The sequence below is a fragment of the Bos grunniens genome, chromosome 19, assembly GCF_055505025.1.
Source record: "Bos grunniens cultivar Pamir isolate PY7600 chromosome 19, Bosgru_T2T1.0, whole genome shotgun sequence".
Classification (NCBI taxonomy): domain Eukaryota; kingdom Metazoa; phylum Chordata; class Mammalia; order Artiodactyla; family Bovidae; genus Bos; species Bos grunniens.
Genome location: NC_141183.1, coordinates 50,059,292 through 50,081,194, shown reverse-complemented (window position 1 = coordinate 50,081,194; position 21,903 = coordinate 50,059,292). Strand labels below are relative to the sequence as shown.

The 21,903-nt window shown below is 48.0% G+C and overlaps 1 protein-coding gene across 1 annotated transcript in view; it reads left to right on the top strand.

Moving 5' to 3' along the window:
- AATF (apoptosis antagonizing transcription factor) overlaps positions 1-21,673 on the top strand; it is a 108,036-nt gene extending 86,363 nt beyond the window's left edge. The window contains exon 12 of the mRNA XM_086360412.1: positions 21,370-21,673. Coding sequence (XP_086216538.1) covers positions 21,370-21,433 — 64 coding nt within the window. The 3' untranslated portion in view covers positions 21,434-21,673. The remainder of the gene's footprint in view (positions 1-21,369) is intronic.
- The last annotated feature ends 230 nt before the right edge of the window (positions 21,674-21,903 follow it).

Genomic DNA, 21,903 nt, shown 5'->3' with positions numbered 1-21,903 from the left:
GAGACCTGGTAGTCGCGGCTCCCAGGCTCTGGAGCATGAGCTCAGTAGCTGTGGCACGTGCCCTTGGTTGCTCCGTTGTGTTTGGGGTCTTCCTGGACCAGGGGTCACACCCTCGTCTTCTGCACTGGTATGTGGATTCTTGACCGCTGAGCCACCAGGGAAGCCCATAGCAAGTTTCCTAGCCCTTTTGGTAGAGGCCGCTCTACCTGTGGTTCCTCCCACACCCAGATCTGGAGAGAGAAGCCCTCCTCTTCTTTAGTTGTTTCTTGGGTCCGGGTTATCGCCTCACACATTTGCCTGAGTTAGATTAATACCCAGTATTAATAAAGAGAGGACAAGGAGAGAATCCAAGTGCTGTTACTTCGCCTTGAATCCTCCATGTCGTTTGTCCACTCTGAGCTCGAAAAATCTGCCCTTGGTGGAACTGAACTGAATTGAGACCAGAGCATAGCTCTCATTAAGGGAAAGAACGCAGAGAGCTTTAACACAGGGTATTAGAATATTCTTAGTGAAGGAAGAATTACTATCTGTAAAAGGATCTTTACAAAGATAATGAGCGGCATCTTCATTTTATTTCGCCTGTGGTGCAGTCTGTGTAGTGTTATCTATTTAGGTAATTTCTGCTGATACATATTCTTTTCTCATGCTAGGTGATTTACTCTTCAAGAAATCTACTTAAAACTCTTTTTAAGGTGTGGAGTAGCCCAGTTTGCTCCTGTATTACCAGAATTCCATTTGGGGGCATCATCTAGGTAAACCTTGCATACTGATTCACGTGACTTTACACGCCCTCAGGTTTCCTTTGTTAGTGAAAGTCTCAGGTAACCACTGACACTTCATACCACCCCGTTAGGAGGGAAGCAGGGGGTTTCTATTGCAGGCCTGAGGAGTGCTTCTGGTACTGAGAGGAAAGAAGAGAAACCCCACTTTGCCCCCATATCACGTGTCTGCATGCAAGCAAGGAGGTTACCACGAGGCTAAAAACGATCGCTGGCGTTGCTGGACCCTCGGGTGCTCTTGGCATGGGGCAGTGCCGCTCCCGTGTGCCCTTCACACTCACCTGTGTGAGGAGGGCAGAGTAGCATGTGATTCTGAAGCAGCAGAGTTAATCCATGGGCTGAGGAGAACAAAGGCCTTGTCACCTTGATGGCAGAGAATTCCTCTAAATGTAGTGTCGCCACCCCAGGAGCAGGCCAGTATGTTACTTGCATGATTTACAGGATTGCTGTTCACCTCACTGACTGTTGAGGTTATTCCACGCTCACCAAGCTTATCAAGGATATTTTAGAACCAGCTTACACTACACGGCGGCAAGCCCTGGAGTGCTGTTAGACCAGAGGGAGGGAGGGCAAAGCGGAAATTCAGGTGGCCTTTTATTATGGTTCTAACGAAATGAAGAATTTGTCAGTTGTGGAAATAATCACCTGTGTTTTTGTCTGTATTTTTGAGAGACCCTCCAAGTTAGACTTTTTTCTTAAATACTTTTAAAATTTATTTTGGCTTTACTGAGAGTTACGGCACGCAGGATATGGAATCTTCCAGCTGAGGCATGCAAACTCTTAGTTGCCGTGTGTGAGACCAGTTTCCTGCCTACAGGTTGAACCCAGGCCCCCTCCATCAGGAGCATGGAGTCTTAGCCACTGGACCCGCAGGGAAACCCCCGAAGCAGACTTTTATTTATTTATTTTTGGCTGTGCTGGGTCTTCACTTGCTGCTCAGGTTTTTTTTCCCCCTCTGGTAGTGGAGAGCGGGGCTACTCTCTAATTGCAGTGCGTGGGCTTCTCATCCAGGTGGCTTTTCTGGGGCTCGCAGGTTTCAGTGGTTACAGCACAGGGGTTCGGTAGTTGCGGCTCCTGGGCTCTACAGTGCAGGCTCAGTAGTTGGGGCCCACAGGCTTAGTTGCTCCGTGGCATGTGGGATCTTCCTGGACCAGGGATTGAACCCATGCCTCCTGCATTGGCAGGCAGATTCTTTACCACTGAGCCACCAGGGAAGTCTCCCGAGGCAGACTTTTAAAGAAGTTTGTTGTTCTTCATTTGCCACGTTGATGGAGGTCAGATAGTAAAATGCTGGTGTAAAAAGTAGGAGAAGTAAATTCTGAGTCAGACTCTGAGACAGGTCACGATATGTTCCTCCAAGCTGGCCACGGCCCCAGTTCTGGGAAGGGGGCTCATGGGAACTGCTTGCTCTGCCACTGTGGGTTTTATTGTCAGCACAGAAGCAGGCCAAGCAGCAGCAGTCAGCTTGCTGTCCCCCTAAGAAAACTGGTGTTTTCCTTGCATTTAACTGCAGCTTCAGAGAGCAATAAGCTAAATCCAGTTTAGGTACTGCCCATGAAAAGGGTTAGGTTCTTGTATTTTCCTAAGAAGCTTTTTTCTTGTTACAAAAATGATAGCAATCTCAACATTTTGTAGGTGCTCCATCCCTTTGCAAGGAACTTAGGTTCTCAATAGGAACAGCAGGAACTTTCATTTTGGCCCCCTTTCTTTCCTTCCCAGTCAAAAACCACTTTTCCCCACACCTTCCAGAAAGCTCCTGGCTTTAAAAAGAACAAGGAGAGAGTCCTTTAATGATAACCGCTAAGCACCAAATACATTATTGTTTTACATCTGAAGTTTTAGAAACGTACAAATGTGATCCAGCCTTGTAAAGTGCTTTGTCAACATCACCGCCACGTTGTTCTTGAGGTGCCTCCGTATAATAGAATTTGTGCAGGCAATTTATCTTCTTGCGCCATTTTTAAAGCGGGTGGGTCTGCACCCTGAGTATGGGCATATCATATCCATGGCATTCTTGTCGCCCTAATTGGTAACCCAGAAGTTACTTAGACCATTTTTGATTCCCCATTACCTACTTTACCCACCCCCATACACACTTCTTATTAGACATAATGCGCTGAATAATGGTGAAATATTTCAATGACGTTAGCTCAGCATTTGAGAGCACATTGTCTAATATCCCCAGAAATACCCTCCACAGACCAGTTTTCGTTGCTGAAAATCTTGCCAGCAAGAATGGTTAAGATACAGATGTTTTCTCTGAGGTTTCTTATCTCCTGAAAAGACACAGGTTGTTCTGACAGGTGAAACAAGCCCTCGCAAATATGCAACACTGATCTAATCAGCGGGAACGCTTGGACGGGCCCTGCCTCTCCCCAGCATCATTAAAAGCTCCCATTACTCTTTTATTAGAGGCTCCCTCTCTTCCTTATCAGATTACAGAATGAACATAACTCCTGGCAGTGATTTGATCTCTTGTTAAAGAGGATTACAGCTTTGCATTAACTCGGATTGACACAGTTTATAATTCACTTGTTGATACTCGGGTGGGCGGCATCCCATGTTTGACGCCCCCCAGCAGGGCCAAGGGGCAAGGACTCTCATATATCATCATTAAAGACGGCGTCCTGCCAGAGCGAGGGGGCCTGAGGCCTTCCACCTCCAGAAAGGACAGAAGGGACATTCTCAAGTTCAAACCTGACACTTGGGCCAGAGTTTTAAAAACGGCTGCAAAGAAGGCGCTGCTCTTGTTTCTTCTGTATCTTCTGAAGCGCTCCTGTTCAGTCTTCACACAGTTCTAGAGAATTTGCATTCTCTAATGGAAGCTCTGGTTGCAAGCAGGTTCTAAAGAGAAAGAAAAGCACATTTTCTAGAAGGAGATTGCATATGCTGAACAGATTAAATCTTTGCTCAAAACAGGACTTCTTGACTATAGTTCTCATTTCTGCAGGCAGATTCCCACCATTTCTTCAAAAGACTGTGATTCTTACTGTTTTTTCCCAAAGAGATGTTTCACATGCATTAAAGTGAGTGTAAATGTTTCTCTTAGTTCAGTTCAGTTCAGTCGCTCAGTCGTGTCCAACTCTTGCGACCCCATGAATCGCAGCACGCAAGGCCTCCCTGTCCATCACCAACTCCCGGAGTTCACCCAGACTCACATCCATCGAGTCAGTGATGCCATCCAGCCATCTCATCCTCTGTCATCCCCTTCTGCTCCTGCCCCCAATCCCCCCCAGCATCAGAGTCTTTTCCAATGAGTCAGCTCTTTGCATGAGGTGGCCAAAGTACTGGAGTTTCAGCTTTAGCATCATTCCTTCCAAAGAAATCCCAGGGCTGATCTCCTTCAGAATGGACTGGTTGGATCTCCTTGCAGTCCAAGGGACTCTCAAGAGTCTTCTCCAACACTATAGTTCAAAAGCATCAATTCTTCGGCGCTCAGCTTTCTTCACAGTCCAACTCTCACATCCATACATGACCACTGGAAAAACCATAGCCTTGACTAGACGGACCTTTGTTGGCAAAGTGATGTCTCTGCTTTTGAGTATGCTGTCTAGGTTGGACATAACTTTCCTTCCAAGGAGTAAGCGTCTTTTAATTTCATGGAACTATTATTTTTAAGTTGTTATATTCTATTATTATCATCTTATAAAATGTGATATTGTATAGATGCTGTGTTAGACACAATGAACTAACATGCAGGTGGGCAGGCAACAGGTAATGTTTTTCACCTGAATTTAGGTGAGTCATCCATACATGCTATGAGTACATTTCCCACGGCAGTCACTGAGCCACCTGAGCAGCTTGGGTTGCTAAGATGCGCATCATCTCAGTTTTTAAGTGTGTTCATCCTTTGCTCTGATTTATCCGCCCTAAGTCTGCCACCCTGTTTCTGGTTGGCAGTGAAATGACATAGAATGATAACTTCATATTCAACCTATTATTACTATTATTTTTGGTCAAGCCTCGTAGCTTCCAAGATCTTAGTTCCCCGACCAGGGATTGAACCTGGGCCCTGGCAATGAAAGTCCAGATTCCTAAGCACTAGTCCACCAGGGAGCTCCCTCATATTCCACTTATTGAATGTTTACTGTATCTCAGACACTGTACTAAGCTCTTCACATGTATTTTCATCCAGTCCTTATAAGAAACCACTGAAGTGGTTGACATTATCTACATTCTGTGATAAGAATACTGAGGCACAGAGCAATTAAGTAATTTGCCCAAGATAGCCAAGTTCCGAGCGGAACTGGTTTCTGCATCTGGGACTGTGGCTCCTGACCCCTGCCCCTGTTCCCGAGACATCAGCAAGCTTTTAGAAATATGTGGGAGCGATGTGCTGAAGGGCAGCTTGCTCCTCGCCCCCAACCCCACCACAAGCACACATACTCAGAGCCTTTCTCTTCATTAAAAACTGGTTCAGAGTAAAACAACTTTTGCTTTCTGTTATAGTAAAGATGCTTTCTTTTTTAAAAAATTATTTATATTTGTTTATGGCACGCTGGGTCTTCCTTGCTGTGTGTGGGTTTCTCTCTGCGGTGAGCAGGGCTGCTCTCTGTTGCGGTGCACGGGCTTCTCAGGTGGTAGTTCTCTAGCTGCAGAAGCGGCGACTTCTGAAACTACGGCACAGGCTGTAGGCACGTGGGCTCCCGTAGCTGTGGCGTGGGCTTAGTTACTCTGAGGCGTGTGGGATCTTAGTGCCTGACCGGGGATTGAACCCCTGTATTGGCAGGTGAATTCTTAACCTCTGAACCACCAGGGAAGTCCCTAAAGATGCTTTCTGTGTGGGAAGGTTTTGCCTGTCAAGCCATTCACATTGTGGTGTAAATCACTGAATTTGCAGGCCTGTTCTTATGGTCACCCTGTTCTTTGATGACAAAGACCCTAAGCCTCATAATTGGCTTTGAAACCTGGTCCAGTGTATTCAGTCCTTTTGCTCTGACAGTGCTCCTGGTTTCAGGGGCCTGTCACCTACTTTCCTTAGAGACTGTATTCTTCCCCTGTCATAAAAACAAGACATGCTTATAGAAGAAGATTTGGAACATATAGAAAGGACAAAGGAAAATTCATGTTATCTGCCACTGGGAAAATAATATTATTAATACTCAATTATTACTATTGTTAATACATTAATATAGTAATAATATTTATACTTTTTATTATCTTGCAGAACTTTTTGTGTATATATTTTATAAAGACCTATTTGTATGTTTGAATCCCTTCTTTTTTAAAAATTTCATGTATTTGAAAAAAAAATTTCATTTATTTGGCTATGCCAGGTCTTAGTTGTTGCATGTGGGATCTAGTTCCCTGACCAGGGATTGAACCCAGGTCCCCTGCACTGGGAGAGCGGAGCCTTACCCACTGGGCCACCAGGGAAGTCCCCGAATCCCTTTTCTCAGTTAACTATTACAAGCATTTTTAATGGCATATGTTTTTTTAAAGGCATCTTAAATAACCTTATAATATTCTATTATGGAGTATTTATTCTTGGACATTTAGGTTATTTCTGTTTTTATTTCTCTTTAGGATAATGCTGCAGTGAGCATATTGATATAGAAACCCATGTTCTAAGGTTTGCTTGTATCTTTAGAATAGCTTCTGAAGAGTAACAGGGTAATTTCTGGACCAAAGGCATAAACGTTTAAAAATTTTTTCATTGAAGTACAGTTTATTTTCAGTTTTCTGGTGTATAGTAAAATGATCCATCCATATTTTCTAATGGTTCATAATGGGTTGTACTGATTTCTGTCCCGCGCCCCCGCCTCCTGAGGTTCGTGTCATTTACCTTTGCCGATGCGAGAGTGCGTTGCGGTGGCACTTTACTGGGGCCCACATGGCACTAGGCGCTGGGCTAAGTATCTAATGTTTATTTTCTCATTTAATAATAACCTTGAAGAGCATGTATGTTTATTAATCATTTATATTTCTGTTTTTAATCCTTTGTCCATTTTTTTTTCTTTGGGTTTAATTTTTCTCTGCAGTTTGTATGAATTCTGTATGTGATGATTATATACCATATTACCTGTTTTTGTAGATTTCTCCCTTTTTGCTTACCTGTTGGTATTAGTGACTTTATTGGTCATATATAAATTTTATTTTTTATGTGATCCAAAATATAAGTTCTTTGTGGTGTTTTTCATTGCTTTTGTGCCTTGGCATGGGTTTCTCAGGTGGCTCAGTGGTAAAAAACCTGCCTGCAATGCAGGAGACGTGGGTTTGATCCCTGGTTCAGGAAGACCCCCTGGAGAAGGAATTAGCAACCCACTCCAGTTCTTTTGCCTTTAAAATCCCATGGACCGAGGAGCCTGGTAGGCTACAGCCCATGGAGTCGCAAGGCGTTGAATGTGACTGAGCAACTTCACTTCACTTGCAATATTCTTGCTGGGAAATCCCATGGACAAGAGTAGCCTGCTGGGCTACAGCCCATAGGGTCGCGAAGAGTCGGACACAACTAAAGCGACTAAGCTCACACACACTTGCTTGGGCCTTCCTTCCTGGATTCTAGGACCAGCTGTTAGCTGATATTTTTCTGTGACTTTTGTCTGATTTCTTTTCTTACTTTTCATCTGCTCGGAACTTTATTGTCATATGTTGCCCAGTGGTCTCTGCACTCCGCTCCTACTGCTTCTTTGTGAGCCCAGAATTTTTTTTTCCCCACTTCTTAGCATTTCACTTTCACTGTGACACCAACAGCCTCTTAACCACAGTCTGGTCGAATCATTTCTGTGTGTCTTTGCCAGATTACACCTTCCTAAAATGTCACTTAGGACATGCCACTCCTGGTGGCCTACTGAATAAAATCTGAGCCTGCCACCAAGGCCTGTGGTGACTTTGCCCTGCCTCCTTTCTCTCCTTGTCACCTGGTTCAGTGTGCACCCTCTGGTGCTGTCCTGCTGGCCCCCCAGGTCCCGGGACACCCTCCCGCCCGGATACCTCCTCACCCCTTCCCCACCTCCCCTGTCCCACCTCTGTCCTTTCCTGCTGCAGGGCCTGTGGTCCTTGGTCCACACCAGCCTTTCCAGAGGGACTGTGCTGATTCTCCACCACCCACTGAGTAGGGGCTCTTTCGTCTTCAAACCCCTATTTTATTTGTTTCTAACAGTACTTAATATACTTCACAAAAACATTTATTAGGGTGTTTTTTTTCTTGTTAAGAATGCTTAATTTATAAGTCAAAATTGTACGCATAAGTTTACTATCGTCCCGTGTTTGGTATTATCAAGGCTTTATGCTCTTACGTTTGGGTTAATATATTTTGATTCCAGTTGAATGCTGCCTTACTTACTATATGGGCTTCCCTGATAGCACAGTTGGTAAAGAATCCACCTGCAATGTAGGGGATCCTGGTTCAATTCCTGGGTCAGGAAGATCCACTGGAGAAAGGATAGGCTACCCACTCCAGTATTCTTGGGCTTCCCTTATGGCTCAGGTGGTAAAAAATCCACCTGCAATGCAGGAGACCTGGGTTCGATCCCTGGGTTGGGGAAATCCCGTGGAGAAGGGAAAGGCTACCCACTCCAGTATCCTTGCCTGCAGAATTCCATGGACTGTATAGTCCATGGGGTCGCAGAGAGTCGGACACAGCTGAGTGGCTGTCACTTTTCACATAGTTACTGTATAGCATTTCTGTAGCACAAGTTTTATTTGTAAAACAAGTCAAGTCTTTGCCCAGTTGATGTCAGCCTTCCCTCGGCTAGAAAGCTGACTCCAGATCCTTGACCACCTGTTCTGCCCCAGCTCACAGGCAGGATCACAATGTGACCTTGAAGAAATCTTCTCTTTGGGCTTCTGTTGTTCAGTCGTGTCCAACTCTTTGTGACGCTGTGGACTGTGGCATGCCCAGGCTTCCCTGTCCTTCACCGTCTCCTGGAGCTTGCTCAGACTCATGTCCATTGAGTTGATGATGCTACCCAACCATCTCATTCTCTGTCATCCCCTTCTCCTCCTGCCTTCAATCTTTCCCAGCATCAGGATCTTTTCCAGTGAGTCAGCTCTTCACATCAGGTGGCCAAACTGCTAGCATCAGTCCTTCCAGTGAATATTCAGGGTTGATTTCCTTTAGGATTGACTGGTTTGATCACTTGCAGTCCAGGGGACTCTCAGGAGTCTTCTCCAGCACCACAGTTCAAAGCATCAGTTCTTTGGTGCTCGGCCTTAGTTTCCTGCTTTATAAAGTGAAAATAGTCCTTCTTGCTCATTAGATTCTTTTTTAAAAAACATTTATTCTCTAATTTATCATTTATTTTTAGCTGTGCTGGGTCTTTGTTCCTGCACTCGGACTTTCTCTAGTTCTGATGTGCAGGCTTCTCACGTGGCGGCCTCTCTTGTTGCGGAGCTTCGGCTCTGAAGTGTGAGCGCAATAGTTGTGGCCCGTGGGCTTAGTCGCTCCGCAGCATGTGAAGTCTTCCTGGACCAGGGATCGAACCCCTGTCCCCTGAATTGGCAAGCAGGTTCTTAACCACTGGACCACCAGGGAAGTAAGTCCTCATTAGAAAATGAAATAGTCTTTGTAATTTTTTGTTTCTGAAAGGACTGTTTTGATGATACCTGTACAAATAGTTACTTAAACAAAATTTGTGTTTTTATACATATACCTATTATGTCCTTGTTCCTTTGCCTCCAAGACAGACATATCTTTTTGTACCTGAGAAGAATTAGCTATAGGCCTCCTGTCTAAAATACCTTGAAAGGCCTTCAGCTTATGAGTCTATTGCTTGTAAGTAATTTGCTGGTAAGATGATTTTAGCAATCCGTCCTGTAAGACGGATGAACAAACTTTTTTGCCTCTTTTACTAAGATTGCTCCACAGTATCTAACTCTTAACTCTAATACAAAGATCTTCATTGACCCAATAAACCCATCATAGGTTGAAAATATCGTAAGTTGAAAATACAGTTAATACATGCCTAACCTGCTGACATCACGGCTGATCGTCGCCCACCTTAGACACGCCCAGGACACTTCCATTAGCCTACAGTTAGGCAGAGTCATCCAACGCAAAGGCCTATTTCATGATTAAGTGACTTGTCGATTGTGTCATTGACCGAATACTGTACTGCAGGTGAACGGCAGAAGGGCTGTCTGGGCACAGAGTGGTGTGTGTCGTTCGTCCGTTGTCACCATCACGGGAGGGTCTGCCCCACGTCCCAGCCCGGGAAGAGAGAGGTTACAGTTCAAAATTCGAAGTGCAGCTTCTACTAAACGCACGTTGCGTTCACACCATCGTCAAGTTGAAAGATCTTTGAGTCAAGCATCTTTTTATTTTTTTAATGACTGTGCTGGCTCTTGTTGCTACTCAGGCTTTTCTCTAGTTGAGGCGAGTGGGGCTACTCTCTAGCTGTGGTTGCGGGCTCCTCCTCATTGTGGTGGCTTCTCTCACCGCGGAGCGTGGGCTCCGGATGAGCGCGCTTCGTGTGCAGCTGCATGTGCAGTGTGCAGGCTCGGTTGTTCCAGCTCCCGGGCCCTGGAGCACAGGCTCAGCAGTTGTGGCGCACGGGCATAGCTGCTCCATGGCATGTGGCGTCTTCCCAGACCAGGGATCGAACCCGTGTCCCCTGCCCTGGTAGGTGGCTTCTCCACCTCGGAGCGTCCAGGGAAGCCCCGGTCAAGCGTCAGGGACCGTCCTCACTTCGCTCTGTTCCCCTAGCACTCTGTGCCCAGACAGTTCACCAGCAGCGCAGGCCCTGATCCACTGCGGGCTTTATCTCCACACATTGCCCCACCCAAGGGCCAGCTCCATGGTTTGTTCTTTGCTCGTGGCCAAGCTGGAAAAGCCCAGAAATAGAGTCCAGCCCTGGGACTTCATTCTTTACCTCGAGGGTTTTGGAAGTCGTTTTACTTAGGGTGAGCCCTGGGAAAAGGTCACAGTCTACACCACAGACGTGTGTTGTATGAAGGTCTTCTCCTGCCCATCTTGGCTGTGATAGCCATACTGGGTGTGGTTTCTGGTGGCCCTTCTACACATTACTAGTTACCATGGAAACAGAGTGTATGGACAGGGCCCTGGGTTGATCAATTCTCATTGTAGGACAGTTTTTTTTTTTTTTTGGACTACTCTCAGGATTTTGTTTGGTTTAAGAAGAAAACAGCTCTGGAATGGCTCCTGTATGTGCATTAACAAAACATAATGGTCCCTGGTTTCCTTTTGTTATTTTTACTGTTGGTTTTAAGTGTCAAGCCAAAAAAAGGATATTTAGATAAAGGGCATCGCCTGAGTGTCCTTTGAGTTGCAGGTGCTGGGGAGCAGGCATCTGTAATGGGAAGCTATTACTAACTACCCTGGAAATGAGGTCTTGAATGAGCCATAACCACACCTTGTGTTTTATCCATTGTCTCCCTCTGGGGAGCAGAACACTTTATAAACATTAACTCTTTTACCCTCTGGGCACCTCCACTTAAAAGGTAAATAAGACTGAAGGCTCTTTCCTCTCCAATATAGATGAGGAAACATCAGCCGGGAGAGGGAGATTACTGGCTGGAGGCAGGGGAGGCATTTGCAGCCCAGGGTGTTTGGCATGTCCTCCCGCCACCCCCCTCCTGCCGCGGCAATGGACCCCAACACCCTGGTGGCCTCTGACAGCCAGTAGCTGCCCCGCAAGGTTCCCCTTTCTGCCAAGGTTCCCCTTTCTGCCTCTCGGAGGCTAGTGGGGGTTGGGCCCTTTGTCTGGTGTGGAATGTGAAATGCAGCAAAGAGGACCAATTGTTCCTCACTGCTTTGTGCTCCTTTATAAGAAAGAAGAAATCAATACACATTTTCTCCTGCATGCACTTGGCAGCGCTCGGCCTCCCTGTCCGCCTCTCCGTCCTGCAGGGGAGGCAAAGCCGTGCAACACAGCGGACTCCCCAGCTTCCAGGGGCAGAAACGCGAACTACTCATTTTGCACAGAGCAGTCAGACTTTTAAAAACCAGTCCTGTAACTGGCTGAGGTCATCAGACTGCTGACTTCAGTGACTGGCTGGTGATCCGAGGTGCTGGAGTGGGGAGGCGGCCCCAGGGTAGATACCCAGAAGCTCCGGACCCCTGGGCACTCCCCTGGGGAAGGTTTCCCTGGCAGGTGGCTGGGAGAAACCTTTTTTCCAAATCTCTCTCTCGATACACAGAAGAGAGGAGCAAGTTCTTTGAAGGAAGACATTAAAAACCAAACAGGATTGACAGGTGGAGGGCATCAGTTTGCATTTTGTCATTTAATGGAAATAAACTGTCCAAACAGGACCCTTAAGGTAGGGGCCTTGTAGAGAGCTGAGACAGGAATCTTGCAGATTTTATTTTTTAATCAGAAAATGTGGTGTTGATCCCTATAACTTTGTAGCTTCCTGCCATTAAACAGTTAAGTGTGGGACATGACTTATAACAAAGGTAGTTTGTTTTTTAAATGTTTTTGAAGTACAGTTGGTTTGCAGTGTTTTAGGTATACAGCAAAGCGATTCAGATATATGTGTGTATGTATGTGTGTATATACATAAATAGACACATATATCTCTTTTTCATATTCATTTCCACTGTAGGTTATTATAAGATATTGAATATAGTTCCCTGTGCTGCACAGTAGGTCCTTGCTATTTATCTGTTTTATATATAATGGTGTGTATCTGTTAATCCCAAACTCCTAATTTCTCCTTCCACCCCTTTCCCCTTTGGTAACGGTAAGTTTGTTTTCTACATTTGTGGGTCTGTTTCTGTTTTGTAAATAGGCCGCTTTGTATCGTATTTTTAGATTCCACATGTAATGATACTGTGTGCCATTTAACAAAGGTAATTTAGGGGGCAGAACAGCCTCGCGGGGCCTGGTGAGGTCTGCAGGCAGGTTCTTGGGTACAGTGCTTCCTTCGCACCCAGGAGATCGCTGGGGCTGGAGTGTGGATGGTTTACCAGGGAAAGGGAGGAGGGCCGAGAACAGAACCCAGGGAAGGGCGGTGGGGGGAAGAGAAAAGGATGAGGGCAGAGCAGGAACAGCCAGGGTCTCCCCCTGTCTCCCCCTGGGCGGAGGCGTGGGGGGGCGGGGGCGGCTCCTGGCCCCGGGCCCTGCAGTACCCTTGTGTCCTGCGGGCTGAGCTGAACCCAGTGGCTCGGCATCCCGAGCTGCTTTTATGTTCGGATAAAAAAAGTCTCTGCTTTTATGTTCGGATCAGGACTGGTTTTTTTTTGGTCATGTCAGCCCTTCAGCTTAGCACCAGCAGTAATGGAATGCCTTGCTGAAACTCCGGGTTGACCACAGACGTCTTCGCTGATTCCTGTGTGTTTTGACCCCCTTGGAGTAGCTGAGAGAAGGATCACACACCGCCCCCCACCCAGGCCCTGGGTCGTTGGGCAGCGGTCTTGATAGGGATACAAATGTAATTCAGTGTCAGCCTCCCCTTCCGTGCGGCTGGAGGAGGTGATTCACGTCTAAGCAGTGAAGCATCCCGTGGCTTTTAACAGGAGCTGTTAGAGGGGCTGCTGCTTGAACAAGGAGCTTCATCTTCCTGAAGCCAGCAGTCACAAAGCCGTAAACACAACACCGGCCAACTCTATTGCCAGGATCGTGGTGGCCTGACGTTAATATTAAACATCTCCAGCAAGGCAGAGAGCTCCCCAGCCCAGCCACAGAATAAAAATAAATAAAAATAAAGAGAAAACCCCGCTAAAAGCAGTGAGATGATTTGTCGTCCTTCCTCTGTGAGGCCATTTGTCTTCTTTCGCATCAAATCTGTTATAAAACAGTCAAACTGTGAAAGTGGAAATCATCCCAGGAATATGGAATATTAACGCACAGGAGAGGAGGCGACATCCCTTTTGTCGAGAGGTCCCTCCTCACCCTGCGGCCCCACCTCTTCTTTTTTGCAAGTCCCACCAAGGTAAATTATTTTTCTTTAAAAGAATTTGAAAGACTTGAAACTAGTGGTAGGATGACGGAAGTTTCAAGTGTTTTGCTTCCTTGTTTAAGGGGAGTGAGTTTGTAACTGACACGGGAACAAGGAGGGAACACGGGTGGGGAGAATGCTCCGCAGACTCACCCCTCGCGTCCTCTCACCCATCGTTCCTCCTTCAGTTCCTTTGTCTGGGGCCTGAACCTGCGTCTTTGAACATTTATAAATCTCGAGTCTGATCTTTAGGAGACAGGCCAGAGGTCACATGTCACCATCTGTAATTTAAAGCTGTGGGGCTAAAAGCATTTGCAGAGGTTTGAAGGACCCAGTTCTGACCTGACCAAAGGAGCGAATTGGAACAGACCTTCCAGAGTCTCCTTCAAGCGCTGGGGAGGATGGTGAGGCGAGCAGAGGTGATGGGGAATTTATGGCCAGTTTGCCGGAGCCGCTGGTTGCCTGGTCTACTGAGAAGTGCGTCGTGTGCTGCCACCTTGTGGCAGATCTGGGCAGCTGCGGCGAGCTGTCCTGTAGCTTATGCAGCGTTCAGCCTGCTTCTGAAGGGAGGTTTGTCCAGATGGAGGTAATTAGTGATAGGTAAGGGCGTTCTCTGAGTTACTGTTACTCTGCTCACTTGTCCCTGTTAACAGCCCTCGATGAGAGAATATTGCTTTTTTCTCTTTTCACCTTTCTTGGCTTTTTCTGTGTATTGTTTTAGGGCATGCAGTTGTGCTGCATTTCAGGGGAGAAGCCACTCTTTGTTGCTGGGGATGCTGGGAGGAGAGGGAGGGAGTTAGGTGCTGACCTGTTGGCTTTACCCAGGAACTCTGAGTTTTCTACGCTTGTGATCTTTTTACATCACTGTGAGTGGCACTCCCTCCTTACAAGATGCACTTCTGTGGCTTCACTGGCATTGCCTTCCTCACTGTCCAGGCTTCCTGAAAGACAGAGTCTTGACCCGGGGCTCTGCCCCACCCCCGGTCCCACCGCTGTGTGTGCACACGGCCCCCCACCCCTGATCCCACAGCTCTGTGTGCACACGGCCCCCCACCCCTGGTCCCCTTGTGTGTGCACACGGACCCCCACCCCCGGTCCCCCTGTGTGTGCACACGGACCCCCACCCCCGGTCCCACTGTGTGTGCACATGGACCCCCAACCCCGGTCCCACTGTGTGTGCACACGGTCCCCCACCCCCGGTCGCACCGCTGTGTGTGCACATGGCCCCCGGCGCCTGGGGCAGCCACCTGCCATCTGGATCCACACAGTTGCCCCTCTTAGGCCATAGAACCAGTTCTCAGACATCTTTTTCTCACCTGTAAAGTCTCTGATACAGAGTAGAATGGATTTGGGTGAGAGGAAGCAGGAGGAGTGAAAGATGCAAGAAGGTGCCATCTAGTCTGTAGTGTTTAGGAGCAGACCCTAGCAGCTGGGTTAGGAGGACCCCTTGGTTTGGTGCCAAGTGATCATTGGCAAGACAGGTTTTTCCAGTTGGCTTGTGGAATGCCCTGGACCTGCCTGCACACAGAACAGAGAGACTGGGAGCTCTGTGAGGGCAGGAAAGGATATGCTGAACACAGAGGCGATGATAGAGCCTACCCTGCACGCCTGGGCCTCCTGGACCGTCCAGACCCTGAGGTGGCTCAGAGGGTGCAGACGCTGACTGTTGGGCAACTGGAGGGCTCAGAGGGGTTCTGCCAGGCCGGCAGAAGAACCCCAACTTTGGCATAGCGGGATGGACTGTTTCTTTCCACCTGGAAAAGACCAGACTTAGGAGACAGCAGTAGTTGAAATGCTGCCCCAGGGAAGAGCTGTCCCTGCGGCTTTAGACGGCTGGGCCATGGGTGGGGCTCCCACAGTGGCAGAGGGTGGCCCAGCCAGAGGAAGAGTGTTTCCACATCTCCAAATGGAGTGGGTTGTCCCAACAGAGTGACTCCATATGGTCACCTTCCCAACTTAGTTTCTGCCGTGTCATTCCTATTTTGATAATCCTGCAAAAACCTAACAGATAAGCATTCACATGTATTTTGTGAATCTGTTATACCTGTGTGTTACACTCTGAGACCAAGGAACCATCCTCACCTGATACAGGTTTATAAGCTTCCACAGCACTAACAAGTAAAATGGTTTGAAACACAAACATAAAAAAATCCTGCATCAGTAACATCACCAATAATTATTAAAAGCCCATCTGCTGTCAGCAACCACGGTGGTCAGTGTAAGTTTCTGCTTCGGCCGTGTCTGTCCTGACACGATTTGGGTTTAATCAAGGTTCTGCTGGACACGAGCGCTATTGTGATCAGAGCCTTAGTCTCCCTTTCCCTTTGTGTGTTTCATCATCCTTGGATTCGCAAGTGTATGTCTAAGACGTGGAGTCCTGCAGAAGCACACGGCACAGGCCCTTCGGTGTGCAGGGCCGAGGCGGGGATTACCGGGCAGGGTGGGCCCTTGTGGGATGCATCTTGTATATTTAGGGAGGAACCCCCCACCTCACCAGTGGTGAAGCAACTGATGAGCAGTGTCAGATTAATCAAGGACAAATTCTGCATACAGTTTTAATCAGGAAAGCAGCAGTTGTTTCCACTGGCACTTTTGGAAGAATGGCTGGAGTCCCGGCATGTCGTACTTGCTCGGAGACCAGGAGGTACTTTTGGAGGTTGTGCAGGTTTCTTTAGGGAGCAGTGCGCTGGCTGCTTTCTCCTCTGCCTGCTTTTCAGGCCACAGGGCCAGGTGGGTGTAGCTTGGAGATGTCCAGGTTGTGGCCGGGGCAGCTCCTTTGGTCCCAAGTGCTGCAAGCTCCTGACCTCTGACCGCACCCCCGCACAGGTCTCTGTGGGCTCAGAGTGCCTTTGTCCTGGGCTGTGCTGCAGTTGGTGAGGAGTGCGTGCGGCTGGACTGCACCTTGACACACGTCCACCCCCTTTTCCTTTAGGGCCCTGTTGAGCCTTGCCCGCCACTCAAGTGATAGCATCTCACAGCCAGCTTGACTGGGCACACTTAAGTCTCTTTACCTCACATAATAAATAAGCTGAATCCTAGTACACACACACACATACACACACACACACACATTCTGTCTTTATGGAAAATGGCTGCTAATCCATGATCATTTTTTTCCAGAAACAGGTTTTATGATAATATAGTAAAAATATTAAATTAGAAAATGCCTCACTAAGGGTTATAAAACCTTACTACACTAGAGATAGGTAATTATCCCCTCTACAGCCTAAATGACAGTTTAAAAGAAATAAAAATGTTAGTGCTCATTACTTGCTTTTGTAGGTTGCAATAAAGGGTAAGTTAAATTTTAATTCAAGGAAGAGCCCCTGCTATCGACCTTCTACCTTAGGTCCAAGTCCTGTTAATTACTCTGTGGGTTATTCTCCAGCATGATACCCCATTAATACATTTCCGACAGTGGACGTTCCCACTGGCCATTGAGGCCGAGAGTGTGGGGGCGGGGTAACAAAGGGGGGAAGGTATTTCAGCTCGGTGATTCAAATCCGGACTCTTAATGTGGTAAGGAGCAGGAATTATGTATTAAGGGAAAAAAACCCAACTTCATTATGCATAGCCTTAAGGGGACCTCAAGTATTAAACTACACGCTTACCCGGGAGAATCGGGTGGAGACAAGGTTAACCTGAAGGATTGATAGTTTAGCTTCTCTGCCTGGCTCAGTCCCGGGTAGGAAAGATGCTGGGGTTGGGACGGGCGGCGGGGGGCGCTCTGCAGCAGAAGGCCGGCTGGCCCTCTGTCCCACACGGCTTTTCCTTACCCGGTCCTGGTCTTAGTTTTGTTTTCCTGGCTCTGGGAGGGGGACCCCAGTGTGTCCTGTTTCCTTCCACATGCTTTTCCCTCCCCCGAGCCCTGGGTCAACCACCCACCTGGGGTGGGGGCACCGCTCAGTACCCACCCCGCCCCCCCACCTCAGTCTTCCCCCCGGGCCACAGAGAGATCTTCCTCCCCTGGGAAAGGAGATGCAGGGAGTTGGCAGGAATCAGTCTCCAGCTCTTTCCCGCAGCGGTCCTGGCCAAGCGGAGTTGCAGGTTCCCCTCCTCCCTTGCCTTTCACAGTTGCTTCACTGGACATGAAGCCCCTCCCTGCCCCAGAGCAGGGGAACCTCAAAGGACCAGTCAACATATTAGGGCAGGGACCACGACTGGCCGCGACCCGGGTCCAGGTAACAGAGCCCTGACGGCCAGGTGGCTCCCGGGTCTTTATTCTCAGCAGAATTGCAGGAGAACCTAATTGAGTTGTCAGCTGATATATCATTAAAACTAATTTTTGGTGGGAGAGCACTGTGAGATTGGGGGAAAAGGGCGATTAATTCAGAAGGAATTGAAAGGACTGAGTGTCACTGCTATAACAAAACTCTCCTTTCCCACATCTGCTTGTTTTCATGGCAAGGTTTCTCATCACTGATGGCTACGAAAGCTAAAAAGCAGGACAGAATCGCTGCTGAACCTGCTTTCATCCTAGCGATAAATAATACTCATCCCTGGAATGGGAATGGAGGGGGAAGCCTCATCCATGTCATTAAGAGATAATTTCCAGTAACATTTTACACATATTAAAATGTACCAAAATTATACCAAACTTTATTTTATTGTTATCGTATATATCAGTTGTAGCCTAATAATAATTACAGTGATAACACAGTCCAGAAGTATAATTTTTCAAAATTAACTTAGAGCTTTATGGTCCCAAGAAATGAAAATATTTTTGTTTCAACTTTTTAAATTTCAAAAAGTGCATCAATTTGCATACTTATTTTTGTGGCCAAAAAGTATCATAGAGTAATCAATAAAAGACTTTCAAGCATAAATCAATTATATTAAGACAAAAACCTATAGGGAAAAATCAGATGGAAATCCGAGTTTAAGAAGAAACGGATGCTGTAAAATTTCCAGGTTAACGAGTTTGTTTACTTGTTTAAATGAGCGGTGATGGATATCAGATCAGTATAGCACATAGGGTCCGTGGGGTGCATTACAAACAGGATGCAAGTTTTATTTTAAAAGTTAGTATGCACAGTTTTCTGATGATTATATCCTTTGTGCCTATTAACATTTATCGAGAAAAATATTATATATCAATTTAAAAATGTGCGCAGGGGCTGTGGGATTTTGGAAAGTTGTGTAGGGGCTGTGCAGAGAGGTTGAGGACCAGACCACAGACCCCACCCTCATGGCGGTGCGTTTCCCACCTCCGCCCCGGGCAGGCCCTCTGCAGGGAAGAGGGCCGGGAGCCGAGCCGAGCAGCTGGAGTTTGGGGGGCTTCATCCTGGTCATGTTCTTGGACCCCAGGAGGGTCAGCTTTGTCCATCTCTAGAGCTTTAGAGTAGGCCTGAGGGTCGTGGACAATAGGTAGGAGATGGGAACAGAAAAGTCTCTGAGGAGGCTGTTGCCACCTTCTTGGTGAGAGATGGTAGGATCTGAAATGATGGAGCCTGGAGGAGCAGGGACGTCTGAGATACTTTGAGGGTGAAAACAGTCCCTGATTGGTGGTCGTGGGTGAGGAGGACTTGGAATTGATTCTCAGGTGGGAATAATCCCTGACTTGTGTTTTTTCTCTCTTTGCTGTAAAATATATTTTAAGAATGCAGACCACTCTGCCGTCCAGGTTGCTTTGCCATGAACAGCTGCATATGTTTGTCAGCCTTGCCCACCTGAGTGTGAAATGATGTTCTATCAAAACATGGGTTTCAGCATCTCCCTCTCCGCTCCTGACACGTGAACCCTGCTGTGGGCAGTGACTGCCGCGTGGCCCCGGCGGTTCGCTGATGTCGCGGCGCGGAGAGGAAGCATTTGCTCAAGGGTAATGATGGGTCTGGCGCGGGCGAGGCTAGAAGGGGTGATTATGAAAGGGCTCCACAGCCGCAAAGCCACACCGTCCTCTTTGTCACGGCGACCCTCCCCTTAACACTGTTTAATTTCTTTGCGGAAATGGCCGCAGAGACTTGCACTTATCGGCAGGTAGGCAGGCCATCGCGTGAGCAAGTCACGCCTGGCCAGGGCAGGGCTGTCTTCTGTGTGATGGAGCCGGGGATTCAGAAGCCACTGCCTCCGGAAGGAGGCTGCCCACCTGTCATTTGCATGCGGTCCGAAGCTGCCTTCCCCTTGTGTACAGGTCGGGGCCGTCTGGGCCCGAGCCGGGCAGATGTGTATTGCTCAGGGACAAAGAGACCCTGTGGCTCTGGGCGGACCGCAGCCTTTGTTGTCGGCCCAGGGGCACCCCGGTCGGCTGAGGGTACCGGCAGGTTCCTGCCATGACGTTCCTATAATAGTATGGGAGACCCACTGTTTTCTGGCCACTTTCCCTGCCTGCCCCGTGGTCCCTGGCATGACAAGGTTACTTTACATTCGTTGCTTCAGTGGTTCCTTCTTTAAGATTTTTCCATTTTCAGAGTTTCAATATGCTAGTCCTGCTGCTGGGGTTTCTAATCAGAGTGCCTCTGTTGGGCTTCCCAGGGGGCTCTGTGGTAAAGAATCCTCCTGCAGTGCAGGAGGCTTGGGTTCAGTCTCCAGGTCAGGAAGATCTCCTGGAGAATGGGACGGCTACGCACTCCAGCATTCTTGCCTGGAGAATTCCATGGACAGAGGAGCCTGATGGGCTGCAGTTCATGGGGTCGCGAAGAGTCAGACATAACTGAGCGACTAACACTTACACTGTTGGTACCCAAAACTGTAGCAGGGTGAATTCAAACAGACTTGTAAGATTTTGTGTTGAAATGTAGCTGGACCAGTAATAGCTGTCTGAAGCATGGGGGGTTTTTTGCTCCTTTTTTTGAAAATTAGATTTGCTGATGATGACTCTCAGGTAATAAGAGCACTTCTATCAGCCAGCCTGTCAAGGATGGCAGGCTGTGGCTTTTGACAACAGAGTGGGTAAAGCTTTCTCCCAAGCTCGTTCACTCACTGGTCTGTGACCTCTGCCCCGTGCCTGCCCTCCTTCCCCAAAGGTAGAGGCTTGGTCCCTGCCTCCCTGTGGTGTGACCCGCCTGGAGGCTCGTGGCTCCTCGAATCCCAGGGAGACCTGGCCCTCAACTCAGGGAAGAGTTTTGGGCTGCTGGGGCCCGGGGGCCCTCGACCACCCCTGCCGGGCGGCAGAGACACAGGTGCAAGTCATCTGTTCCTTTTCAGGGACCCAAGACCCTGGCATGTTACGGGTATTATTTTTTTTCACGTCAAACCCAAATTTAGAAATAAATTAGCCAATCAAATTACCTATTCGATGGAGGATAGTGGAAGGGCGGGGTTCGGGGAAGAGCCCCTGTGCCCAAGCAGCTGCACGCGTGCTGGTAATTGGAATCTTGTTGCTGGGTCATTTTCATTGTTTTTCAAGTACTGCCAAGTCCAGGAAAATGTATGAAAACTAAATTATATCCCCTACATCCCATGTCTGATTGAATCCTCCTCGTGTGGCAGTCTCATACATCCTATTAAAATATTCAATCTTGTTTTCTTACTTGAAGAGCTTGTCTGTAAAGGGCAAACTTATAGAAAACTGGTTCCCTGGAGACAGGGTATCCAGCCACGCCGGACTATTTACATATTCTGCTGTTTGGCCCATTCCAGGTTCTTCCCCTCCTCTGTGTTTGTGAAGAAGAGCTGTGGGATGCATTTTTAATTATGCAGCTGTGTTTTCAATTGAAGACTCAGATTGGGGTATTTCCCAGCTTCCTGGTTCTTTTCTAACCTTGAAAAGTTAAACCAACGCATTAACCAGTTTGTTTCATTTGTCTTCCAGGACAGAGCTGTATCGATCCCTTTTTGGCCAACTCAACCCCCGTGATGACAGCCACGGGGCCTGACGGCGCCTGACGGCGCCCATCTCTCCAGCTCGAGGCCTGAGGTGGGGTCGCTGCACACCCTGTCCCGGTGGAAGGCTGAGGAAGCCATGGGCTGTAATCCTGGGAATATGCGCTGTCCAGAAGGCAGCCTGAGGCGGGCCAGGAAGCCTCTCCCCACCGTGCTTCCAGAAACAAAGGCCGCTCCCCCACTCCCCACCCCATAGCCTAGAACCACCACAAATAAAGAGTATTTTTACTGTTGCCGCAGCCACATGTGATTCCTTCAGCAGCACCAAGTGAGTGATTCAAGCTCCTGCAGGGTGACAGGCTCTTTGTTTCCCCAGCCCAGTGGCCTTCTCTCACAATATAAAACTTCACAGAAGGGGGACTTCCCCAGGGGTCCAGTGGTTAAGACTCTGCTTCCAATGCAGGGGTCGTGGGTTCAATCCCTGGTGAGGGAACTTCAGTCCCACATGCCTCAGGGTACAGTC